The 22,097-nt window shown below is 31.0% G+C and overlaps 1 protein-coding gene across 1 annotated transcript in view; it reads right to left on the minus strand.

Annotated features, from left to right (window-relative positions):
• Positions 1 to 6,820: 6,820 nt before the first annotated feature.
• LOC149415695 (caspase-7-like) overlaps positions 6,821 to 22,097 on the minus strand; it is a 32,886-nt gene continuing 17,609 nt past the window's right edge. Inside the window, exons 8-9 of the mRNA XM_089642530.1 lie at positions 9,200 to 9,396; positions 6,821 to 8,794 (exon numbers count right to left, since the gene is read on the minus strand). Coding sequence (XP_089498656.1) covers positions 8,474 to 8,794; positions 9,200 to 9,396 — 518 coding nt within the window. The 3' untranslated portion in view covers positions 6,821 to 8,473. The remainder of the gene's footprint in view (positions 8,795 to 9,199; positions 9,397 to 22,097) is intronic.

The raw sequence follows: 22,097 nt of genomic DNA on the forward strand, positions 1-22,097 counted from the left end.
AAAGAGGTAAAATTATGGCTTATTGATGCAGATATTGAAACGCTTTTACTATAAATTTATTGATCCTTTCTACAACTCACTTGCTGAAAATTTTTATAAACTATTGTACATAATGTTTTCTCTTTACTTTTTTTTTAATAACTGTAAAGAAAAAAAAAACTTTTTCTACTAATGTATATTATACTTTAGGTACTTGAAATATAGTAATCGTTTTATATTACCCACACTCAGGCAGTCAGTGCCTTAGTGGGTTTTCATTTCTTGTGTACACTATTTGGTATTATATATTATGTTATTATATACTATCTATTAATATGTATAATATGTGTAAAGAAATGAAAATAAATAAAGTAAAAAAAAAAATTTAAAAAAATACGATGAATGATAAATTTTTGAGTAATGTAAAAATGACTTATCTAGCTAGTTTTATAGTTTACCTAAATTATTTTTAATTTGATCTATTGCTAAAGCGATTATCGTTTTTTGGAAATAATATATTTCGAAAAATTTATTATTTTCAGCTCTGTATAGACAATGCTTTTGTCATATTATTTTTAAAAAATCATTATTAGTCTAAAATGTCGAAATATTCAATTTATATAAGTGTTTCTGTATAATAATTATTGTTTAAAAATAATATGTTTTCCTTGGTGCTATACATAAAAACCTCTTGTCGTAAACAGTGAATTAAACAATTACACACTCACGAAATCACACCTAATATAAATTGGACGTTTTCTACCCTTAAATCATCAAATGCAGTTAAATATTTGGGAATAATCATAGACAACCAACTACGGTGGGAAGCCCATATCGGTGACACAGTAAACAAACTCTGCATGTATTCTGCTCCCTTAGGTCCATCCTTGATTTACAGACTTTAAGAAGCGTGTATTTTGCCCTTTTCCAATCTATAGCAACATATGGTATGGGATGGGGTGGTTGTGCTGAATCCATTATTAATCCTATTATTACAGTTCAAAAACTAATTTTGAGAATTATATTTAAATGCCAACCTACCCATCCCTCTAATGAACTCTAAAATCAGGGTCTTAGATATACGACAGTTATTTACTAAGGTAAGCATTTGTTACATACGAAAAAATAACCTACTGGTGGCTCCACAACACCAAGCTCACACCCGCTTTTCATCAAACCTGGGTTGCGTGGTTCCTCAAACTAAAACCTTATTCGCTCAACGGCAATTCTGGTTCATTGCGCCTAAAATATACAATGCATTGAGTACCGACTTAAAGTCAAGTAATTCTATATCCATATTTACTGCCCGTGTACATCAATGGATATTTGAAAGGGGACGACCTTTCTTTAAGATTATATGAGTTCCTAACACAAAAAAAAAATTATAAAAACTTCTTTCCAACTTGTCTCATATCACGAAAATTAAAATTAAGTGTTGAACATAAACATGTTGTCTTATAGATAATACCTACGATTAATAAACTTGCACACAAACAATCATATGCATTAAACAATCTTTATTAAGTATAAACTTAATTAATAAAGATTGTTCTTAATGTTTAATATTTTTAATTTTTATTTGTATCTTTTTAAATTTACATATACTTTTTCTTTATTTTTCAGTATACTATTAATTTTAATATATTTGTTTTTAGTTTTATTTATGATTAAATTGGTTTTTTTCTTTACTCTTTTCTTATGTTTCTATAAAATAGTATTTTTTAGTTCTTCTAAGTTATTTTTATTATTAATTCATGTATGATTCATACTTGCATGCTTATGTATCTATAAAATAGTATTTTTTAGTTCTTTTAAGTTATTTTTATTATTATTTCATATGTGATTCATACTTGCATACTTATGATTCTATAAAATAGTATTTTTTAGTTCTTTTAAGTTATTTTTATTATTATTTCATGTGTGATTCATACTTGCATACTTACGTTTCTATAAAATAGTATTTTTTAGTTCTTTTAACTTATTTTTATTATTATTTCATGTATGATTCATATTTGCATACTTATTTTTCTATAAAATAGTATTTTTTAGTTCGTTTATGTTATTTTATTATTGTTTCAAGTATGATTAATACTTACATACTTAAGTTTCTCTGAAATAGTATTTTTTAGTTCATTTATGTTATTTTTATTATAATTTCATGTATAACTACCACAACACGGGCATTAGCCTAGTATGGTAGTTAAAAAATGTCAAAAAATGTAACATGTAAACATTTATTAAATAATAAAAAAAAAAAATTAAAAAAAATGATTTAACATTTAAAATAATATCGTTTTTACTTTTGGTATATGAGTTCAACTCCTCGGAATAATTGCTTTGAGTAATAGGTAATATCTTTATGCAACCGTATTTTTAGTGATTTCAAGTGGCTTAATAGACTTTTAAATACCGACATTTTTGACATTCATAAACTGCAAAATAAATCTTAATCATTAAATATTTGTCTGTCGCCGTCTGTGTAACTCGATATTATCATCCATTACGCCCCCCATTCCGTTATATCTGTTATAACTTTATTATTTTATTACAGTCAAACATCGACAAAATTACATAATTTGTGTATAGCCAACAACTTATTCCTCAATATCGATAAATGTAAAACATTCTTATTCATATATACAATAGCAAGCGAAATCTTAGAAAAAGTCTGCAAAATTCAGGATCTTGGAGTTATCTTTCAAACTCAATTAAATTTTGTAAATCACGTACAACAAATAACCAACAAAGGTATGAAGACACTGAGATTTATAATCAGAATCATCCAAAAACTTCAACTCGTTGGAGATTATAAAAATCGAGTATCTGTCGCTAGTACGCAGCTTGTTAGAATACAATTCAATAATGTGTTCCCCATACTACCAGATTCATATAAAAAATATTGTGTGCAGCAAATTTTTTTACGATCTATTAACTTCAAATTACACATACCTATTCAACACATAAACTTTAAATTCTTACTAAATATATGTAAAATACATTTCCTAGAAAATAGAAGAAAAATAAATGACCTTACTTTTTTATTTAAGATTATTCACTCTAAACTACACGGTTGGGAACTCCTGCAACTCATAGATTTCAGAGTACCTACTCGAGCAACTAGGCAAAATATATTATTCTGCAATAATAACTTCAGTTCCAACTACCATATACATGCACCTATTTCTCGCTTTCACACACTTGGAAACAAATTCACCTCAAATATCGACATATTTAAGTTTGTGTGTGTTCAAGAGATACCTGAATGACATTTTTATTTAGCATATTTATAGAGCGATTGCGTATATTTGTTGTTTTCTTGTAGATATGTTGTAAACCTAAAAAAAATGTTATTTTTTGTTGATGTTTTAAAAATAAAAACCTTCTGTTGTCACAGTATTATGCAGTAAAATATGTAAAATATGTATCATGTATAATCCCATCAGGGCGTTTAATTTAATAAATAAAAAAATATATATAAGTATTATCGTATTAACTAAGATATTTATCTTCATCTTCGCTCTTCATTTAATTTCTATACTAAAATGGTAGTAAAAATCGGCAAAATGAAGTTGGAAAAGTTCGTGAATCGAATGACCTTTTGACATTTCACTGTTATTTTTCATTCTGTTGACACTTTTTATAACTAACCCTTTGATGAGCCGGGGATAATCCAGTTCCTATACTTGACTCTCGTTCCTCTCTGTTGACCGATGGTTGATCGCTACATTAACAAGAGTTGTGTTGGGAAGAGCGTAGTTGTACATTTGAGCAGTGTTGAGCCGAAATTCTGGTCAACGGTTGATCAGTAGGATATTGGGAACATTTAGTTTTTGAACATTTTAGAACAGTCTAGAAATGAATTATTGGAGGATTTTCGTTTAAAAAATCACTAATATTGTCTTCAATATTTAAATATTACAATTTGAGGTTTTACTCAATAAAAGTTATTCCGAAAAATAATAATTCATTTCTAGACTTGCAGAAAAGTTAATAGATGTCGCACATTAAAAATAAAAACAATAAGATAGGTTTATCTAAAAAAGACGCTGTCTAGGACGAGTACATTACAGAGAGAAAGTAAAAAAATATATTTTTGGTAGATGTGATGTAAGTGTTAGCAGTTTTTAATTTTTTTATTTCGTCTAGTTTTAATGTTACAGAAATGCATTCGAAGAATAGACAGATTACTCAAATGGACAATTCGTTTAGAAAAGCTTGTAAGTAAAGTAACGGCTGTTGTTCCCAATATCCTACTGATCAACCGTTGACCAGAATTTCGGCTCAACACTGCTCAAATGTACAACTACGCTCTTCCCAACACAACTCTTGTTAATGTAGCGATCAACCATCGGTCAACAGAGAGGAACGAGAGTCAAGTATAGGAACTGGATTATCCCCGGCTCATCAAAGGGTTAGTTATAAAAAGTGTCAACAGAATGAAAAATAACAGTGAAATGTCAAAAGGTCATTCGATTCACGAACTTTTCCAACTTCATTTTGCCGATTTTTACTACCATTTTAGTATAGAAATTAAATGAAGAGCGAAGATGAAGATAAATATCTTAGTTAATACGATAATACTTATATATATTTTTTTTATTTATTAAATTAAACGCCCTGATGGGATTATACATGATACATATTTTACATATTTTACTGCATAATACTGTGACAACAGAAGGTTTTTATTTTTAAAACATCAACAAAAAATAACATTTTTTTTAGGTTTACAACATATCTACAAGAAAACAACAAATATACGCAATCGCTCTATAAATATGCTAAATAAAAATGTCATTCAGGTATCTCTTGAACACACACAAACTTAAATATGTCGATATTTGAGGTGAATTTGTTTCCAAGTGTGTGAAAGCGAGAAATAGGTGCATGCATATGGTAGTTGGAACTGAAGTTATTATTGCAGAATAATATATTTTGCCTAGTTGCTCGAGTAGGTACTCTGAAATCTATGAGTTGCAGGAGTTCCCAACCGTGTAGTTTAGAGTGAATAATCTTAAATAAAAAAGTAAGGTCATTTATTTTTCTTCTATTTTCTAGGAAATGTATTTTACATATATTTAGTAAGAATTTAAAGTTTATGTGTTGAATAGGTATGTGTAATTTGAAGTTAATAGATCGTAAAAAAATTTGCTGCACACAATATTTTTTATATGAATCTGGTAGTATGGGGAACACATTATTGAATTGTATTCTAACAAGCTGCGTACTAGCGACAGATACTCGATTTTTATAATCTCCAACGAGTTGAAGTTTTTGGATGATTCTGATTATAAATCTCAGTGTCTTCATACCTTTGTTGGTTATTTGTTGTACGTGATTTACAAAATTTAATTGAGTTTGAAAGATAACTCCAAGATCCTGAATTTTGCAGACTTTTTCTAAGATTTCGCTTGCTATTGTATATATGAATAAGAATGTTTTACATTTATCGATATTGAGGAATAAGTTGTTGGCTATACACAAATTATGTAATTTTGTCGATGTTTGACTGTAATAAAATAATAAAGTTATAACAGATATAACGGAATGGGGGGCGTAATGGATGATAATATCGAGTTACACAGACGGCGACAGACAAATATTTAATGATTAAGATTTATTTTGCAGTTTATGAATGTCAAAAATGTCGGTATTTAAAAGTCTATTAAGCCACTTGAAATCACTAAAAATACGGTTGCATAAAGATATTACCTATTACTCCAAGCCATTATTCCGAGGAGTTGAACTCATATACTAAAAGAAAAAACGATATTATTTTAAATGATAAATCATTATATTTTTTTATTATTTAATAAATGTTTACATGTTACATTTTTTTAACTACCATACTAGGCTAATGCCCGTGTTGTGGTAGTTATACATGAAATAATAATAAAAATAACATAAATGAACTAAAAAATACTATTTTGTAGAAACATAAGTATGCAAGTATGAATCACACATGAAATAATAATAAAATAACATAAAATAACTAAAAAATACTATTTTATAGAAAAATAAGTATGCAAGTATGAATCACACATGAAATAATAATAAAAATAACTTAAAAGAACTAAAAAATACTATTTTATAGAAACATAAGTACCTATGCAAGTATGAATCATACATGAAATAATAATAAAAATAACTTAGAAGAACTAAAAAATACTATTTTATAGAAACGTAAGTATGCAAGTATGAATCACACATGAAATAATAATAAAAATAACTTAAAAGAACTAAAAAATACTATTTTATAGAAACATAAGTATGCAAGTATGAATTATACATGAAATAATAATAAATATAACTTAAAAGAACTAAAAAATACTATTTTATAGAAACGTAAGTATGCAAGTATGAATCACACATGAAATAATAATAAAAATAACTTAAAAGAACTAAAAAAATACTATTTTATAAAAAAAATAGTATGCAAGTATGAATCACACATGAAATAATAATAAAAATAACTTAAAAGAACTAAAAAATACTATTTTATAGAAACATAAGTATGCAAGTATGAATCATACATGAAATAATAATAAAAATAACTTAGAAGAACTAAAAAATACTATTTTATAGAAACATAAGAAAGAAGTAAATAAAAAAACCAATTTAATCATAAATAAAACTAAAAAAATATTAAAATTAATAGTAAACTGAAAAATAAAGAAAAAGTATATGTAAATTTAAAAAGAAACAATTAAAAATATATTCAACATTAAGAATAAAATATAAACTTAATTAATAAAGATTGTTTAATGCATAATTGTTTGTGTACATGTTTATTTATCGTAGGTATTATCTATAAGACAACATGTTTATGTTCAACACTTAATTTTAATTTTCGTGATATGAGACAAGTTGGACAGAAGTTTTTATAATTTTTTTTTGTGTTAGGAACTCATATAATCTTAAAGAAAGGTCGTCCCCTTTCAAATATCCTTTGATGTACACGGGCAGTAAATATGGATATAGAATGCATTGTATATTTTAGGCGCAATGAACCAGAATTGCCGTTGAGCGAATGAGGTTTTAGTTTGAGGAACCACGCAACCCAGGTTTGATGAAAAGCGGGTGTGAGCTTGGTGTTGTGGAGCCACCAGTAGCTTATTTTTCCGTATGTAACAAATGCTTACCTTAGTAAATAACTGTCGTATATCTAAGACCCTGATTTTAGCAAAGAGTTCATTAAAGGGATGGGCAGGTTGGTATTTAAATATAATTCTCAAAATTAGTTTTTGAACTGTAATAATAGGATTAATAATGGATTCAGCACAACCACCCCATCCCACTATACCATATGTTGCTATAGATTGGAAAAAGGCAAAATATACGCTTCTTAAAGTCTGTAAATCAAGGATAGACCCAAGGGAGCAAAATACATGGCAGAGTTTGTTTACTGTGTCACTGATATGGGCTTCCCACCGTAGTTGGTTGTCTATGATTATTCCCAAATATTTAACTGCGTTTGATGATTTAAGGGTAGAACACGTGCAATTTATATTAGGTGTGATTTCTTGAGTGTGAAATTGTTTAATTCATTGTTTACGACAAGAGGTTTTTATGTATAGCACAAAGGAAAACATATTATTTTTATACAATAATTATTAGCCAGAAACACTTATATAAATTGAATATTTCGACGTTTTAGACTAATAATGATTTTTTTAAAATAATATGACAAAAGCATTGTCTATACAGAGGTGAAAATAATAAAGTTTTCGAAATATATTATTTCCAAAAAACGATAATCGCTTTAGGAATAGATCAAATTAAAAATAATTCAGGGAAACTATAAAAATAGCTAGATACGTCATTTTTACATTACTCAAAAATGTATCATTCATCGTATATTTATCGTCTTTAGAATTTAAGCGTAATATATACGTATTTTTAATAAGCATTTACTTTGTGGCTCGTCATAATTTACAATAAAAGATATAAATTTGTTTTAGACCACTTTAATTTTAATTGCGCTCTACCGGTTTCCGAAGCACCCTAAAGGTTAGTTTTAATATTCTCCTGACGAAGGAAGGGTGCTTCCGAAACCGGTACAGTGCAATTAAAATTAAAGTGGTCTAAAAGAAATTTATATCTTTTATTGTAATATATAATGTCATACATCACATATAAAAATGATGTAAAAACCAGGAATAGAACCAAAGATACTGACCATTAACTACATACTGTTCAAAATCTTAAATTATAATTTACTTATATGTCTGTAACTACAGATTGTATTTTTTATATAAGTATATAAACAATTTCTTATGTAAATAAAATAAATATGTATATGTAAACATTGCTAACTTATATATTAATTTTCTTCTTTTACTTTGATAAAAAAATATTCTTGCCGCTTGAAGAGAAGGCTTGTTGTTATAATCTACGACAAAGTGTAACAAAATGAAACAAAAAAAATATTAAAAGAAATAAAATAATCTTTTTGCATGAAAATTTTTAAGTAAGTTTTCATTTCAGAATAAGCTTAAAGTGTAGGAGTTGAACGCTTTGTAATGAAAATATGTTTGGTCAAAGTACTGTAGATAACAGGCATCTGACGTGTCTTATGTTCTTCCACAAAACATTTCTGCACCTCTTGTAATATGTCAGTTAGTGAGATGGATTCGCCAACCTTAATTGCATCGATACTTTTACAAATTTCCTGAATAAACCAAGACCCCGATTCCCGTTCTCGGTTTGAAAGATTTCCATAGAAAGTACTATGGAAGAGCAGCGTGTCATCGAATTCCAGCGGCATGTTGGGCGGCAGGTTAGACGAATCACTTTCCTTGGATTTGCGGCAAACCTTCAGGAAACAATCAAGTTATTAATAATATTTGGAACATTTTTAGAGAAGAATATTCGTTCAAAGCCCGTCTTGTGGTGGTTCGTTCCTTTTGCCCTATTTTTAACTTTTTAAAATAATTTCTAAGGAAAGGAAGGAGAAGAAGTTTTGGTAATGAAAGAGGTATGTGTTAGAATAGGGTGACCGATGGCAGAAGAGTTGGTTATCCAACGACTGGTTACCAAGCAGCGGTACCCACACCCGCCTCCCAAATTAGGGATGCACGATGTAAGATGTGTAAAGATAATGCGAATGGTAAGAGAAGTCATGTACATCCAATGAAGGCAAAGCATAATCAAGTAAATCAAATACTCAAATATTGCAGACAATGGACTTTTATAGATAATTTAGAGAATAAATAGTTACCTGAAGGAATAATATTTTTGGTTTACCGGAGAGATCTTCTCTCTCCACATCCTTTTTGTTTGAAATGAATCCTTTTATTATGTCCGTTATACTGATCACCCCACTAGTTGTATCCACATTGTCGTTTTTGCCATGAGTCATTATCGCAACAGCTGCACAAGTGTCGTCTTCGTAGTTGGATGCCGGAAACTCCCTTCCTGGAAAATTTTATGAAAGAATTCATTAAAAAATGTTAAAAGGTTATTTTTACATTAGTTCCAAATATCTAAGTCATCTTAAAGAACGTTGTGTGGAGAGTCTTTTTTATGTAAGGATGGAGAGGAAGTTCTGGGAAGGCGAATTGAATCTGGAGATCAGTTGGCCCAGGATTTAGAATCTTACACTATCGAATAATGTGTACAGACCGCAGAGTGCATTGAACATGTTATGTTGACACAGGGTCAAGGTTGCGAACAGTGTACCGTCGATAAGCTAGAATAAGGTTAAGCGCGATTCGGGCTGTTAAAGTAAATTCAAATAATGCGGCAATCATCGTATGTAAGCAGATCTCCTCCACTGAATGTAAATACTAAGTAATAATTAAATTAATAGTAATTTACTGATTTTTTTTATCCAAAGTTTCTAAATTGTTTAGTCTTAAAACTATTCCAGTTTTATGTATGACTTTGATACCTGTATAATGTTCCGTGAACTCTGAAAAACCTGAACTGGTTAAGCACTTTAAGAGGAATATAAAAGCAAAAATTATTTTTGTTCTAACCCCTTTCAAAATAATAATCACGCACTCAGAGTTGTCTAGTCTGCACGAGGCAAGAAATTTTATATTATAGGGTTTCCGTACACAACGAAAAATATAAGTTTAAAATTATCGGACAGCAATGCATAACTCGCCATTCAAATAGGACTGGCGTAAGAGGTAAAACTACACTTCCCGCCGGAAGTGTTAGTAATAATACTTTTAAAAAAGGCAAACATTCCCGAATCACAAATAACCTGACAATATTTGAAAATCTCCTACTACCATCACAGTAAGCGGAAAATATTGCTTGTGTCACGATGAAGGACTTAGCTAGCCGATAAATTGAACTCACGACGCCAGGGTGGGAACCAGCCGCAATGCCAAATAAGCCATTGACCGGTCATACCTTTGCTAAATATATTTTATTATAACTATTATATTATATTTTCATTGTATTTCATTTATAAAATGATGTGCTGCAGAAGACCTTACATAATCTTAGTATATAAAAATCACGTGTTACTGTGTTCGTACACGCTAATCTCCGAAACCACCCTACCGATTTCAATAAAAGTGTATCGTTGGTTCCAGCTTGAAATATAGGAATGTTGTAGACCCGATATGTGGCGCTGTTGTCGAGATCTTAAAATATTTTTACAACGACAATTTTACTTTTCAGATTTCTCATCATTTTTGGATGAGAAATCTGAAAAGTACATACAAACCCAAAATTTAACCTCCTTTCATAAAGGCGGTCTGTGGCAGAACAACATCTGCCTCGGCCCTCTAGAATCATTATAAAAACCATTTTACAAATACAATTTAACAAACAATTTTTTCTAACAAATCTCAATATTAGAAATTATAGAGCTATAAAAACTAATTATTATCATTATAAATACATTTCAAAAGCATTTTTTCCATGAGACATAAATCATTAATTCATGTAAATAAGGAACAAAACCATCGATTAACAAGTAGTATTTTTAGATTTAAAAAATCAAACTGTGAAAAACAAAATAATTTTTTTTTCGCTATAATATATCTGTTTTTATAAATAAAAAGTTTAAAAAATGGTTTTACTGAGGATTAAAAATTCCTCCCCTTGGGACTGGAGTCAACCGCGCTGACAATTTAGCCAAATCCCCATTTGGAAAGACCGACATTTATTGCTAATATTAATAATAATAATAATATAAAAATTGGATGACTTGTATAGCGCCGTTTTTGTGCAAAATCACCTCAAGGGCGCTGTACAAACTTATAATACATTTCTACAGTGATCTATGTTATTACTTAACTATTTATGGAGAAAATATACAGTACAATACTTACCTGGTAGGTCACTTGAGATTAACACTTAATTAACATTATCTAATTGTTTATTGGCGAAATTTAGATACAGGATTTAGGACTTTATTGAAAAATTGAATATAACTGGACTTTCTCTTAGGAATGGTATATTTAATTTAAGGGTACGACAGCTTAAAAAGGTAAGTTTTCAGTTTAGACCTGAATTCTGTTGGACTTGTTATGGATCTTAGTTCCGGAGGGAGTTTATTCCAAGCCTTCGGCCCAGATACTCCGAAAGCGCGATCACTAAACTTAGTATTTGGCTTGCGCTTAGGTTCTATCAGTCTGCCTACAGCTGCTGATGTTGCTGATCTAAGCGTTGACTGCCTCAGACCAGTGTTTTCCGGGACGCATAGTTCAGAGATGTAGGGTGGGGCCATTTCATTGATGGATTTAAACACCATCCAGCACAGTTTGTACTGGATTCTTTCAGGGCACTTGAGCCAGTGAAGGTTACGAAGGTGTTCTGAAATGTGCGAATATTTTGAAACCCCGGTTATGAGCCGTGCTGCTGCATTAAACACTGATTGAAGTTTGTCAATTTGATATTTTGGAAGTAATCGAGACGTGAGACTACGTAAGAGTTGACAAGTAGTTTTGTTGCTTCTGTAGGAAGGTTTCTTCGGACAGACTTGAGTTGTCTTAGGTGAAAAAAACCGGTGCTTACAGTCCTATTTATTTGACTTTTAAACAAAAAGTCTGAATCTAAATTGACACCGAGAAGTTTGACTGTTGTTTTTGGGATGATATCGCTGCCGGAAATAGTAATAGGTGAATTGTCTATGAAATGTTGACGTTTGTTTGTGGCTGCCCAGAGAAACTCAGTCTTAGATGGATTGAGCTTCAGCTCGTTTGAAGACATCCAACTAGTTATTGCTTCTAGACATTCAGTTATACGGATCTTGAGACTATTGATTTCATTTGGAGCGCAGTAAAAATAAACTTGCTGATCGTCAGCGTAGCAGTGAGACAAGAGATCAAATGACTCGATTATTTTGGCGACATCATTTGTAAAAAGGATGAAGAGAAGTGGACCCAAAACGGATCCCTGGGGTACCCCTGAAGAAAGTGTTGCGAAGTTGGAGAGTTTATTTCCAACCCTCACGGCTTGTAAGCGATTGGATAAATAGGATACCAGCCAATTTTTTACGTCGGAATTCAAACCAAATGTTTTCTCTAATCTTCTTAACTGTTGTAATGTCATACAATGTCAAATAAATGTGTATTTATCGACGCGTGTCTTGCCACTTAAATGTATTATGATCGACAGCGAGTAAGTAAGGGTAGTGGGTTAATTTCCACTTCCAAGATTCCTAATTACAAAATAACTGTTTTACCGAGAATTAAACCTTCCTCCCCGGGGCCTGGAGTCAACCACGCTGACAATTGAGCCAAATCCCAATTTGGTAGGACCTACATTTATTGCGTATATCAACTGTTGTTATGTCATCCAATTTCAGATAAATGCGTATATGCCCACTTATGTGCCCTCAAAATTCATTATATTCGAGAACGAGTCAGCTCGATCGGATGTCGAGTAGTGGGTTAATTTCCTCTTCCATGAATTCTCTTCATTGATACATTCTTTCAAGAAAACGTAAGTGAATTTCTAATAGATGTTTTGAGAAGGTATAATATTTTTGTCACGAAAAATAATAAAAACAGAAATAACACAAGCTTACCCTCACAGTTTGAGAACTAAAAATGCAGCCAAAGTTAAGTCAACACGGAAAAAACCGTTAAAAAAACTGGCACAGATCTAATGTCTGTTAGTTGCCACTCTCCACGAGCTTCCAATAAGTACTATAATTCAATACAATATTTCAGTCAAAAAATGGTTGACGTAAGCGCCAATTTTGTTTTTATTTATTTTGTGAATAATTAAAAAATAACGAAAAAAGTTAATCATGTCAAGTGGTAGAAAATAAACTTAGCCATAAACCAGTATTTTTTTTAAATTGTTCCTTATACGAGTTCATAGTGTAGACTCATGAAAAAGAAATCTATTTAGTAGTTTACGCTTATATTTTTCATAACGTAATTAATTTTTTTTATTTTAATTATGATGAAGCCAAGCGTTTGAAAAAGCTTCAATGTATTCATAGTATATTTTTGGTATTCATAAGCTATATTGATTCGCAGTAAAGATTAATCTTAATAGTGATTTCACTTACAATAAACAATGCTCGCTGAGCAACATAACTTTCTTTTATCTATTTTTATATTATTATTTAAAACTCTTCATTATATACAGCAGTAAATTATTATTGTATGTCTCTAGCCCAAAGATACTATTTTTGACCATAGGTCTTGTTATCACCACTGTCTTAAATGTTAAGTTGAATCTATCATATGAATATGTGGAGCCTCTCATTGTTATTTTAAACGATGTGTCAAAATCATTGAAATTTTTTATGCCACTTACTGTGTTTTGTTACAAACTTTATAAATGGTAGAAATAGCCGATCAACTAGACAATTTGTCTCCAATTCCATGTACAGAAACAAACAGTTCTCTAGAAGTTCAACAAATATTAACTCTATCGGCCATAAAAATTTTCTCAATGAATATCAGAAGCATAAACCATAATTTTAACGAATTATTGATAGTTCTCACAGACCTGAACTCCGACTTTGACATAATCATTTTGAGTGAATGCTGGATCAATGAAAATTACCTTCCCAAAAACATAACAAACTACACCCACTACAATACACAGAATAACATAACCCAAAACGATGGAGTTATCATATACATAAAAAATCACATATCTCACTCAGTAAACGAAATCATAATCAGTCAATCTAACTGTCTCAAAATTGTAATAGATAAACACGTAACCATATTTTCTATATATCGATCACCAGGCACGTCTAACATAACCCCTTTTCTAAATTCACTAAACCAATTTCTATCTTGTGTGAGTGATTGTGATAATCTCCTTATTATTGGTGACCTCAATATAAATATAATTGATTCTATGCATCCTCAAGCCAATGATTATATAAATATGCTAACTCTTCATGGCCTCGTCCCAGCTATAACAGCACCTACAAGAGTATCTGGCTCGTCTGTAAGTTGTATTGATCATGTTTTTTCAAAATGTAAATTAAAAACTATATCTCTTGTATACCAATGCACCATCACAGACCACTACGCTACCATAACTTCTCTTTCTTACAAAGTAGATAAACCACAACCGCATGAAATTCCAAAAAATAAAATATCCTATACCAAACTTTTTGAGCTGGTCTCACAAGAAAATTGGTCAAATCTTTACAAACAAAATGATCCTAATTTAGCCTGCGATTTTCTTGTCGAAACACTACATAACCACCAAACCAACGCTACATCCAGCACACCACACAAAACAAAACATTTTGACACTAAACTCAAACCTTGGATAACTGTAGGTATCCTTCATTCTATACGTAAGCGTGATAAACTCCACGCACTCTGTAAAAAAAATCCCAACGATCATGAATCCTACATATTTTACAAGAAATACAGAAATGTCTGCAAAAAAATTACCTCTAAGGCCAGAGAAGATTACTATAAAAAACAAATCAAAAACGCCGAAAATGACAAGAAAAAAATATGGAGTATTATTAAGGACATATCCCACACTAGACAAACGACTACACCCATCAATAAGATTAAAATTGAGGGCCGATCATTAACAAATACACGTAATGACTCAATAAAAATCGCAGACCATTTCAATGAATTTTTCACCTCAGTCTTCCAATAATATTCTAACTAGAAATAATGTTTCGGAACATGACCTTGCAAACGAAATAACCCTGGCTCATCTCAGTTATACTCCATTTATGTTCACACCTACCACAGAATTGGAAATTACAGAAATCATCTCAACATTAAAAAATAGTCACTCAACAGGAATAGATAAAATCTCTACTAAACTCACTAAACATTTAAAAACCCTTATTGCCAGCCCTCTCAAACATGTTATTAACTTAAGCCTCCAATCCGGTTTATTCCCAAAATCACTTAAACATGCCTCTATCATCCCTATTTTCAAATCAGGTGACAGATCTTCCCTAAATAGTTACAGGCCTATATCGCTATTGAGCACAATATCCAAAATCATTGAAAAAGTAGTAAAAATAAGACTCCTCAAATTCCTCGAGGACAATAAAATCCTCTCCAAAAACCAATACGGTTTTCGCAAAGACTGTAGTACTGCCGATGCAATTGCAACCTTTACCAATATTATATCAGATAACCTCGATAAAGGCAATAAACCTCTTGCTGTCTTTCTAGATTTGTCTAAAGCCTTCGACACTATTTCCCACCACATTCTTCTAAAAAAACTGCAACAGATTGGGATAGAAGGTACTGCCCTGAAATGGTTTAAAAACTACCTCACGCAGAGATCACAAACAACCGTCATCCACTCCGATCAAGAATACAGGAGTAAATGTTTACCCATCTCCTACGGCGTACCCCAAGGAAGTGTTCTAGGCCCGCTCTTATTTCTAATATATATGAACTCCTTGTTGAATTTGGATATTGAAGGTAATATAATATCTTTCGCTGATGACACGCTTATCATTTTTACGAGTAAAATGTGGAGAACAACAATTGAGAAGGCGAATTCTGGACTGAACAAAATTAAAAAATGGCTGGACTCCAACCTCCTCACCCTAAATATTAAAAAAACACAATATATACATTTTTCAATCCGAAAATTAACTCTCTCATAAAACCTCCCTAAACTAATTATTCACACTTGCCCACAAAATCTAGACACTCCCCCACTATCTCTCACTACAAGCTGTTCATGCCCAATTATTAAACCGTCAACTGAAATAAAAATACCTAGGTGTCATTATAGATAACCATTTACGCTGGGAGGCCCAAATCAACTCCATAACAAAAAGACTCCGTAAGTTATGCTATATTTTTTATTCTCTTCGATCAATCCTTGATATAAAAACACTCAAAAGTGTTTATTTTGCTTTATTCTAATCTATAGCTACGTACGGCATTATAGGATGGGGAGGTTGTGCTGCATCCATTCTCTACCCTCTAGTGACTGTCCAAAAACTTTTGTTAAGGATCATCTTCAAATGTTCTCGTTCTTACCCATCAGAGCCACTCTTCAAGAAACCAGCAGTCCTGGACATTCGCCAACTATATATTAAGATAGTTCTCATCCATATCTGGAAAAATGGTTTGATAAATTCTACTCAAAAAAATATACATACACGCTACTCAACGCATGGAAAATGCACAATCCCGATAACAAAAACCACTTTCTCACAAAGACAATACACATACATCGCACCAAAAATATACAATGCACTAAATAACGACATCAAAAGATCCAGTACACGTACTCACTTTGCAGCCGGTGTCCAAAAATGGATATCCGGAAAGGGTCGAAATTTCTTTAAAGAATTTTTTTGAGGTATTTTTTTAAAGAATTTCTTTAAAGAACGTAGGTTATACCACCAATAAAAGTTTTTGTTTGTAAAGAACTATATATAATTACTATAATATTAATAGCCGAAAGTTTAAAAACTTTTACATAAATTACTTAAAACTGTTTGGCACCACTGTACGGCATACAAGTTCCATGTACATACTGTGCCACCTTAGCTACCAGCTGACGAAACCACTGTAACAATAATAATTTACTCAAGTGTTCAGTGTAATTCGCCGGACTTGAAACATGAATTTTAACTTTGATTTATTTGTACAAAATTGCTGCAAAATAATGTACCTACCAATTTAATCAAGCACATATAGATTTCCATAGTAAAAATAATCCTTTCTCATTTGCCTACTCTATAGTACTATGTTTCATTTTATAACTGTATACTTTTTATATTCTTTTTTATGTATCTATTTTACTTTAGGGAAATCAACAGTTTACAATGTGGTTCATTAATACATATGTAATTTACCTAACTGAGATTTCCTCAATATAATATTGTATTATGTATCTAAAAATAACACTTACAACAACTAAAAAATATAATTATGATTATATTAATTATTATTATTATATAAATATAATTATATATTATTATATTATACTTTTATATTATATTAATATTATGCTATTATATTTTTATATTCTACTGTATTCTTCCATACTTCCTTATATTACTATAGTGATTTACATTATTTTATGTTCTTAAATATTCTTTAATAATATGTTATTTTATTTTATATTCCCGCACATTCCTTATGTTAATGTATAGAAAATCGACCACCATAACACGGGCATGTGCCTAGCATGGTGGTCGAAAAATTCCTCAATGCATGTAACCAATAATTTTATTGAATAAAGAAACTTAAAAAAAAAAAAAAAAAACTTACAGCTTCACCTTGAGTGTTCTTTTGTTCTAGTTTCTGCATTACGTGATGTTTGTCCAATATAGACGGCTGGACAATCATTAAACTAATTTTATAAATGCCCGAGTGGCTTAAAATGTCCTTTGTGTATTTTTTTTCCTCAGCGTTCATTTAGCGACACCAGTTTCATCTTCAACATTGGCAATGTTGTTTTTAAAAACTGTTAAGGGCTGTAAAATATTAATTCAAATCCTAAATTCTGTAAAAATGTACTACAAATAAACTCATCCTCTTTTCAAATCTTACAGCAAAATATTAGATCAATTTCCAAGAATTTTGACAAATTTTTCCTACAACTTGATAATATTGGAACCTCTTTTCATATTATTATTCTTTCTGAATGTTGGATACCAAAAAAATTTGTTCCTAAAATTTTGAAAAATATGTTCACCACAGCACTTTAATACATACTAAACGAAATGATGGAGTTGTTGTATATATCAGTACTTACATGATTGTTCTATCTGTCAATGAAATCCAAGTCAACGGTGCAAACTGTTTGCAAATAACTCATGACAAATGTATTTCAGCAATATACCATTCTCCATTCTCTTATAATATTTCACCATTCCTAGAATCGATTAATAACTGTTTAACTGAATTATTTAATATTAAAAATTGTATTATTGCTGGTGACCTCAACATAAATATTCTGCCCACAAACATTGTCAGTACCAAGACTACCTAAATACGCTCACATACCATGGATTCCAAAGCACCATAAACACTCCCAAACGTGTTACATTAGATTCCATCTCATGCATTGACCACATCATGGTCAAATCCAACTACCCAGTGATATCTATTGTATATGAATCTATACTTACCGACCACTATACCGCCATTATTTTTATACAAACATACAACAGAAAAGACAAACATAAAAACACAACAAATATGAAAAAAAAATCAACTATGACGGTATTGGTCAATTTCTGATAAGTAAATCGTGGTCAGAATTATTTAACGTAACAAATCCGAAGACTTAATTAATTAGTTACAGACTACCATTAACCAACATACAAACATAATTAAAAACATGTTACAAATAACATTTTACCAATTGAGCAATGGATTAACCACAATATTATTAAAAATATCCGTAAACGTAACAAACTCCACAAAAACGTAATTAACAATCCTCATGATATACAGCTTCGAAAATTTTATAAAAAGACATAGAAACATTTGTACCCAAATAATAAGAAAGGTTGAACAGCTATTTTACAAACATAAAATAAAAAAATAAAAACTGTAAAAATGATCCTAAAGAGCTTTGAAAATAAATGTATTGTTTTGTAAATTTTTCGTTTTATCGTTTTGTATAAATTTTTTAATTTATATTCCTTTCGCACAAATTTAAATAACTTATTCCATATTATGCTGTCTCAGTAGAGTTAAAGTCACAAGGAGGAAATCCATAATTGGTTTTATTTTCCTATATAATACTCATGTACAAACTGATTAAATGTAAACTGTTCATTTCCCGAAAATGAATAAATAAATAAAATACTTAAAGAAGCCACCCACTCCCAACCTAATCCTACGAATGCTCAAAACAACTAAAAGTAAATAATAAAATATTTAGTTTTTCTAGTAATCCCAATATTATTGTTAATCATGCAAATAACTACTTCTCAAAACTAGGCGAAGAACTCGCAAAAAATATCGGTGTTAATTATACCAACTCCAGTACACTAAACTGTAATACATATTTGCCCAAAACTTGCATTTTAGTCTAAAAAAGATGCAAATGAAGATACTAGATTGATCATAAACTCATTAATAAACTCATTAAAAAACTCATCTTCAACTGGCTTGGACGATATATCAAATATTGCCTTAAAAAAACTTGTATCAGAAATAACCACTCCACTCTCCTTATCAAATCTTATTAACCCCGACATTCCCCGACAAACTAAAACACGGAATCATAATCCCAATACATAAAGGAGGCTCTAGAGCGGACATAACTAACTATCGTCCAACTAAATTACTATTTTCACTATCTAAAGTCTTTGAAAGAGCCATCAATAATCAACTAATTGAATAACTTGAACAACTTTACATACTATCCCACAACAAATTTGGATTCAAGAAAGACCTCCACCTCGGAAGCCCTGGAAACAGTTGCCGATTTTATAAATGAAAACTTAGACAAGGGTTCAAAATGCATGTCAATATTCTTAGACCTGTGCAAAGTATTTGATACTCTCTCACACTCTAAACTATTACAATAACTATCTAACATTGGTATAAATGGCAATGAACTTACTTATTACCGATTGCATGTCAAACCGAAAGCAAAGTGTGAAAATCAATAACTGAAACAGCAATCAATTACCAATTAGCTACGGCGTATCTCAAGGAAGCGTTTTGGGTCCTACCTTGTTCTTAATATACATGAATGAATTGTTTAATCTTCAAATAGTTGCCGAAATAGTTAGTTTCGTTCATGACACGATTCTCCTCTTCAAATCGAGAAATTGGAATGATTTTTACTTAAAAGCAAACAAGGTAATAACTGTCATTAAAAGACGGTTAAACAACAAAAAAATAAATACATTGAATTTAGTATTAATCCTTCCTAAAGAACCCCAGAAAATAAAATAAAAATATGTGCTGCCCACACAAAAATGCGATAACATGTGATTGCCCATATTTAGAACAGATTAGTAAAATTAAATACTTGGGTATTATGTTTGATAGCAATTTGAAGTGGAAAAAACATATAACCACTACAGCAAACAAACTTCATTTACTTTTTTAGACAAACTCGCAACTTTCTCAACCTTAACCAGCTCTAAAAAAAATTACTACGCACTTTGTCAATTTTTAATAGACTATGGTATCATAGCATGGGGAGGAGCAAACGCTGCCGGCATTGATCCATTCTGAAAAGTTCAGAAACTTATTATAAAGATTATCCTCAAACTATCGATCACAAGCGGCTCGGATGAAATCTTGAGGAAAATCTGTGTTATGGACATTAGGCAACTTTATGCCAAAACATACTTGCTTACCTCTTCAAACACGAAACTGCTTTTGGCAATGTCCAAACTGCTCGTGCTACTAGAACCAAAGGACATAATCTCTTACTTAATCTTTTCGCTAAAAGAAATTTTGGCCAGAGAAATTTTCCCACTTTTTTTTCAACAAGGCTATATAATGCTCTTCCGCTAGCCATTAGACTGAACACAATTTTTTTGAAATATAAAACAGACACCAAGTCTTGGATCATCAGCCAAGACAGATCTAAGATATTTTTTTTATAAAAACCTCTTTATAAGTATGTACTCCAACTAGATGCTGATTCACCTCTGTCTTTTAATGTTATGAAATATTGTTAAATATATTATCTAAGGTTATACTGCTTATATTAATTTCCATTTATTATTTCATTAACTATTTTATCTTAACTTTTCCATAAACATTTTTAATATTGTTATCCCTGTAGGATAAACTATACTTTATATAATGTCTTCACGGTTTAAAACGTATACAACTTTATAATTTATTTTTCAGTTATAGTTATGGATGTATCAAACAATATGTAAATACACATTTATGTTTCCAATACGTCTGGTATTGGAAACATAATCTAACTCCGACGGCCGGCATAGTCCAGTGGTAACGCATTGGACTGCCATTCCAAAGGTCGCGGGTTCGAACCCGGCGTGCGCAAATAAATTTTATTTGATTAATTTGTGTTATTTCACAGTTAATTAATTAAAATAATATATAGTATATTTGCGGCACGTTCCAGAGTGGAAGATACTACCAGTATCGCCCTGGTGTAAGACCACCATTCAGAATTGAAACGTTGCTCCAAATGTCTTTAGCCGTGTTTAGTGACTAGATCTGAATAGCCAGGTACTTACCCACTTACCTCAGCCTCACAACATCCCCCAATTGGGGATGCCATAGTCTCACTGGCTCCAGACGGGAGCAGTTGGGACTCTTGTGAGGTATTCACTATAAAAAAAAAATAAAAAAACTCTATCTCACAAACCACAGAACGACTTATAATTTAATCGAACGATGGTACTCGCTCATCAAGCTTCAGAATAGGATAATAATAAAGTTTTATTTGCCCTTGGTGGGATTTGAATCAGCGATGATCAGAATCTTCCCCACTTGACAATGGAGGCCTCCATTAAAAAGGAGAGAAATGTTACCCGGTTACCCACTTGTACCCTATTACAAGTTTATGAATACAGTTTCGAGATCTTTCATAAATATTGTTCATCGAATGACGGCCTCCGTGGTTGAGGGGTAAGGCTAGCAAACCGGAGGACGCGGGTTCAAATCCCGGTGTGCGCAAGTAAATTTTAATTGATTACTTTGTGATATACATTCACAATTTACTGACCACCATTCGGTTCAAACGTAGCTTGCAATGGCTTTGGTCTTGTTTGG

The sequence above is a fragment of the Hesperophylax consimilis genome, chromosome 18 (assembly GCF_061612785.1).
Source record: "Hesperophylax consimilis isolate HC1 chromosome 18, BYU_Hcon_1.0, whole genome shotgun sequence".
NCBI lineage: Eukaryota > Metazoa > Arthropoda > Insecta > Trichoptera > Limnephilidae > Hesperophylax > Hesperophylax consimilis.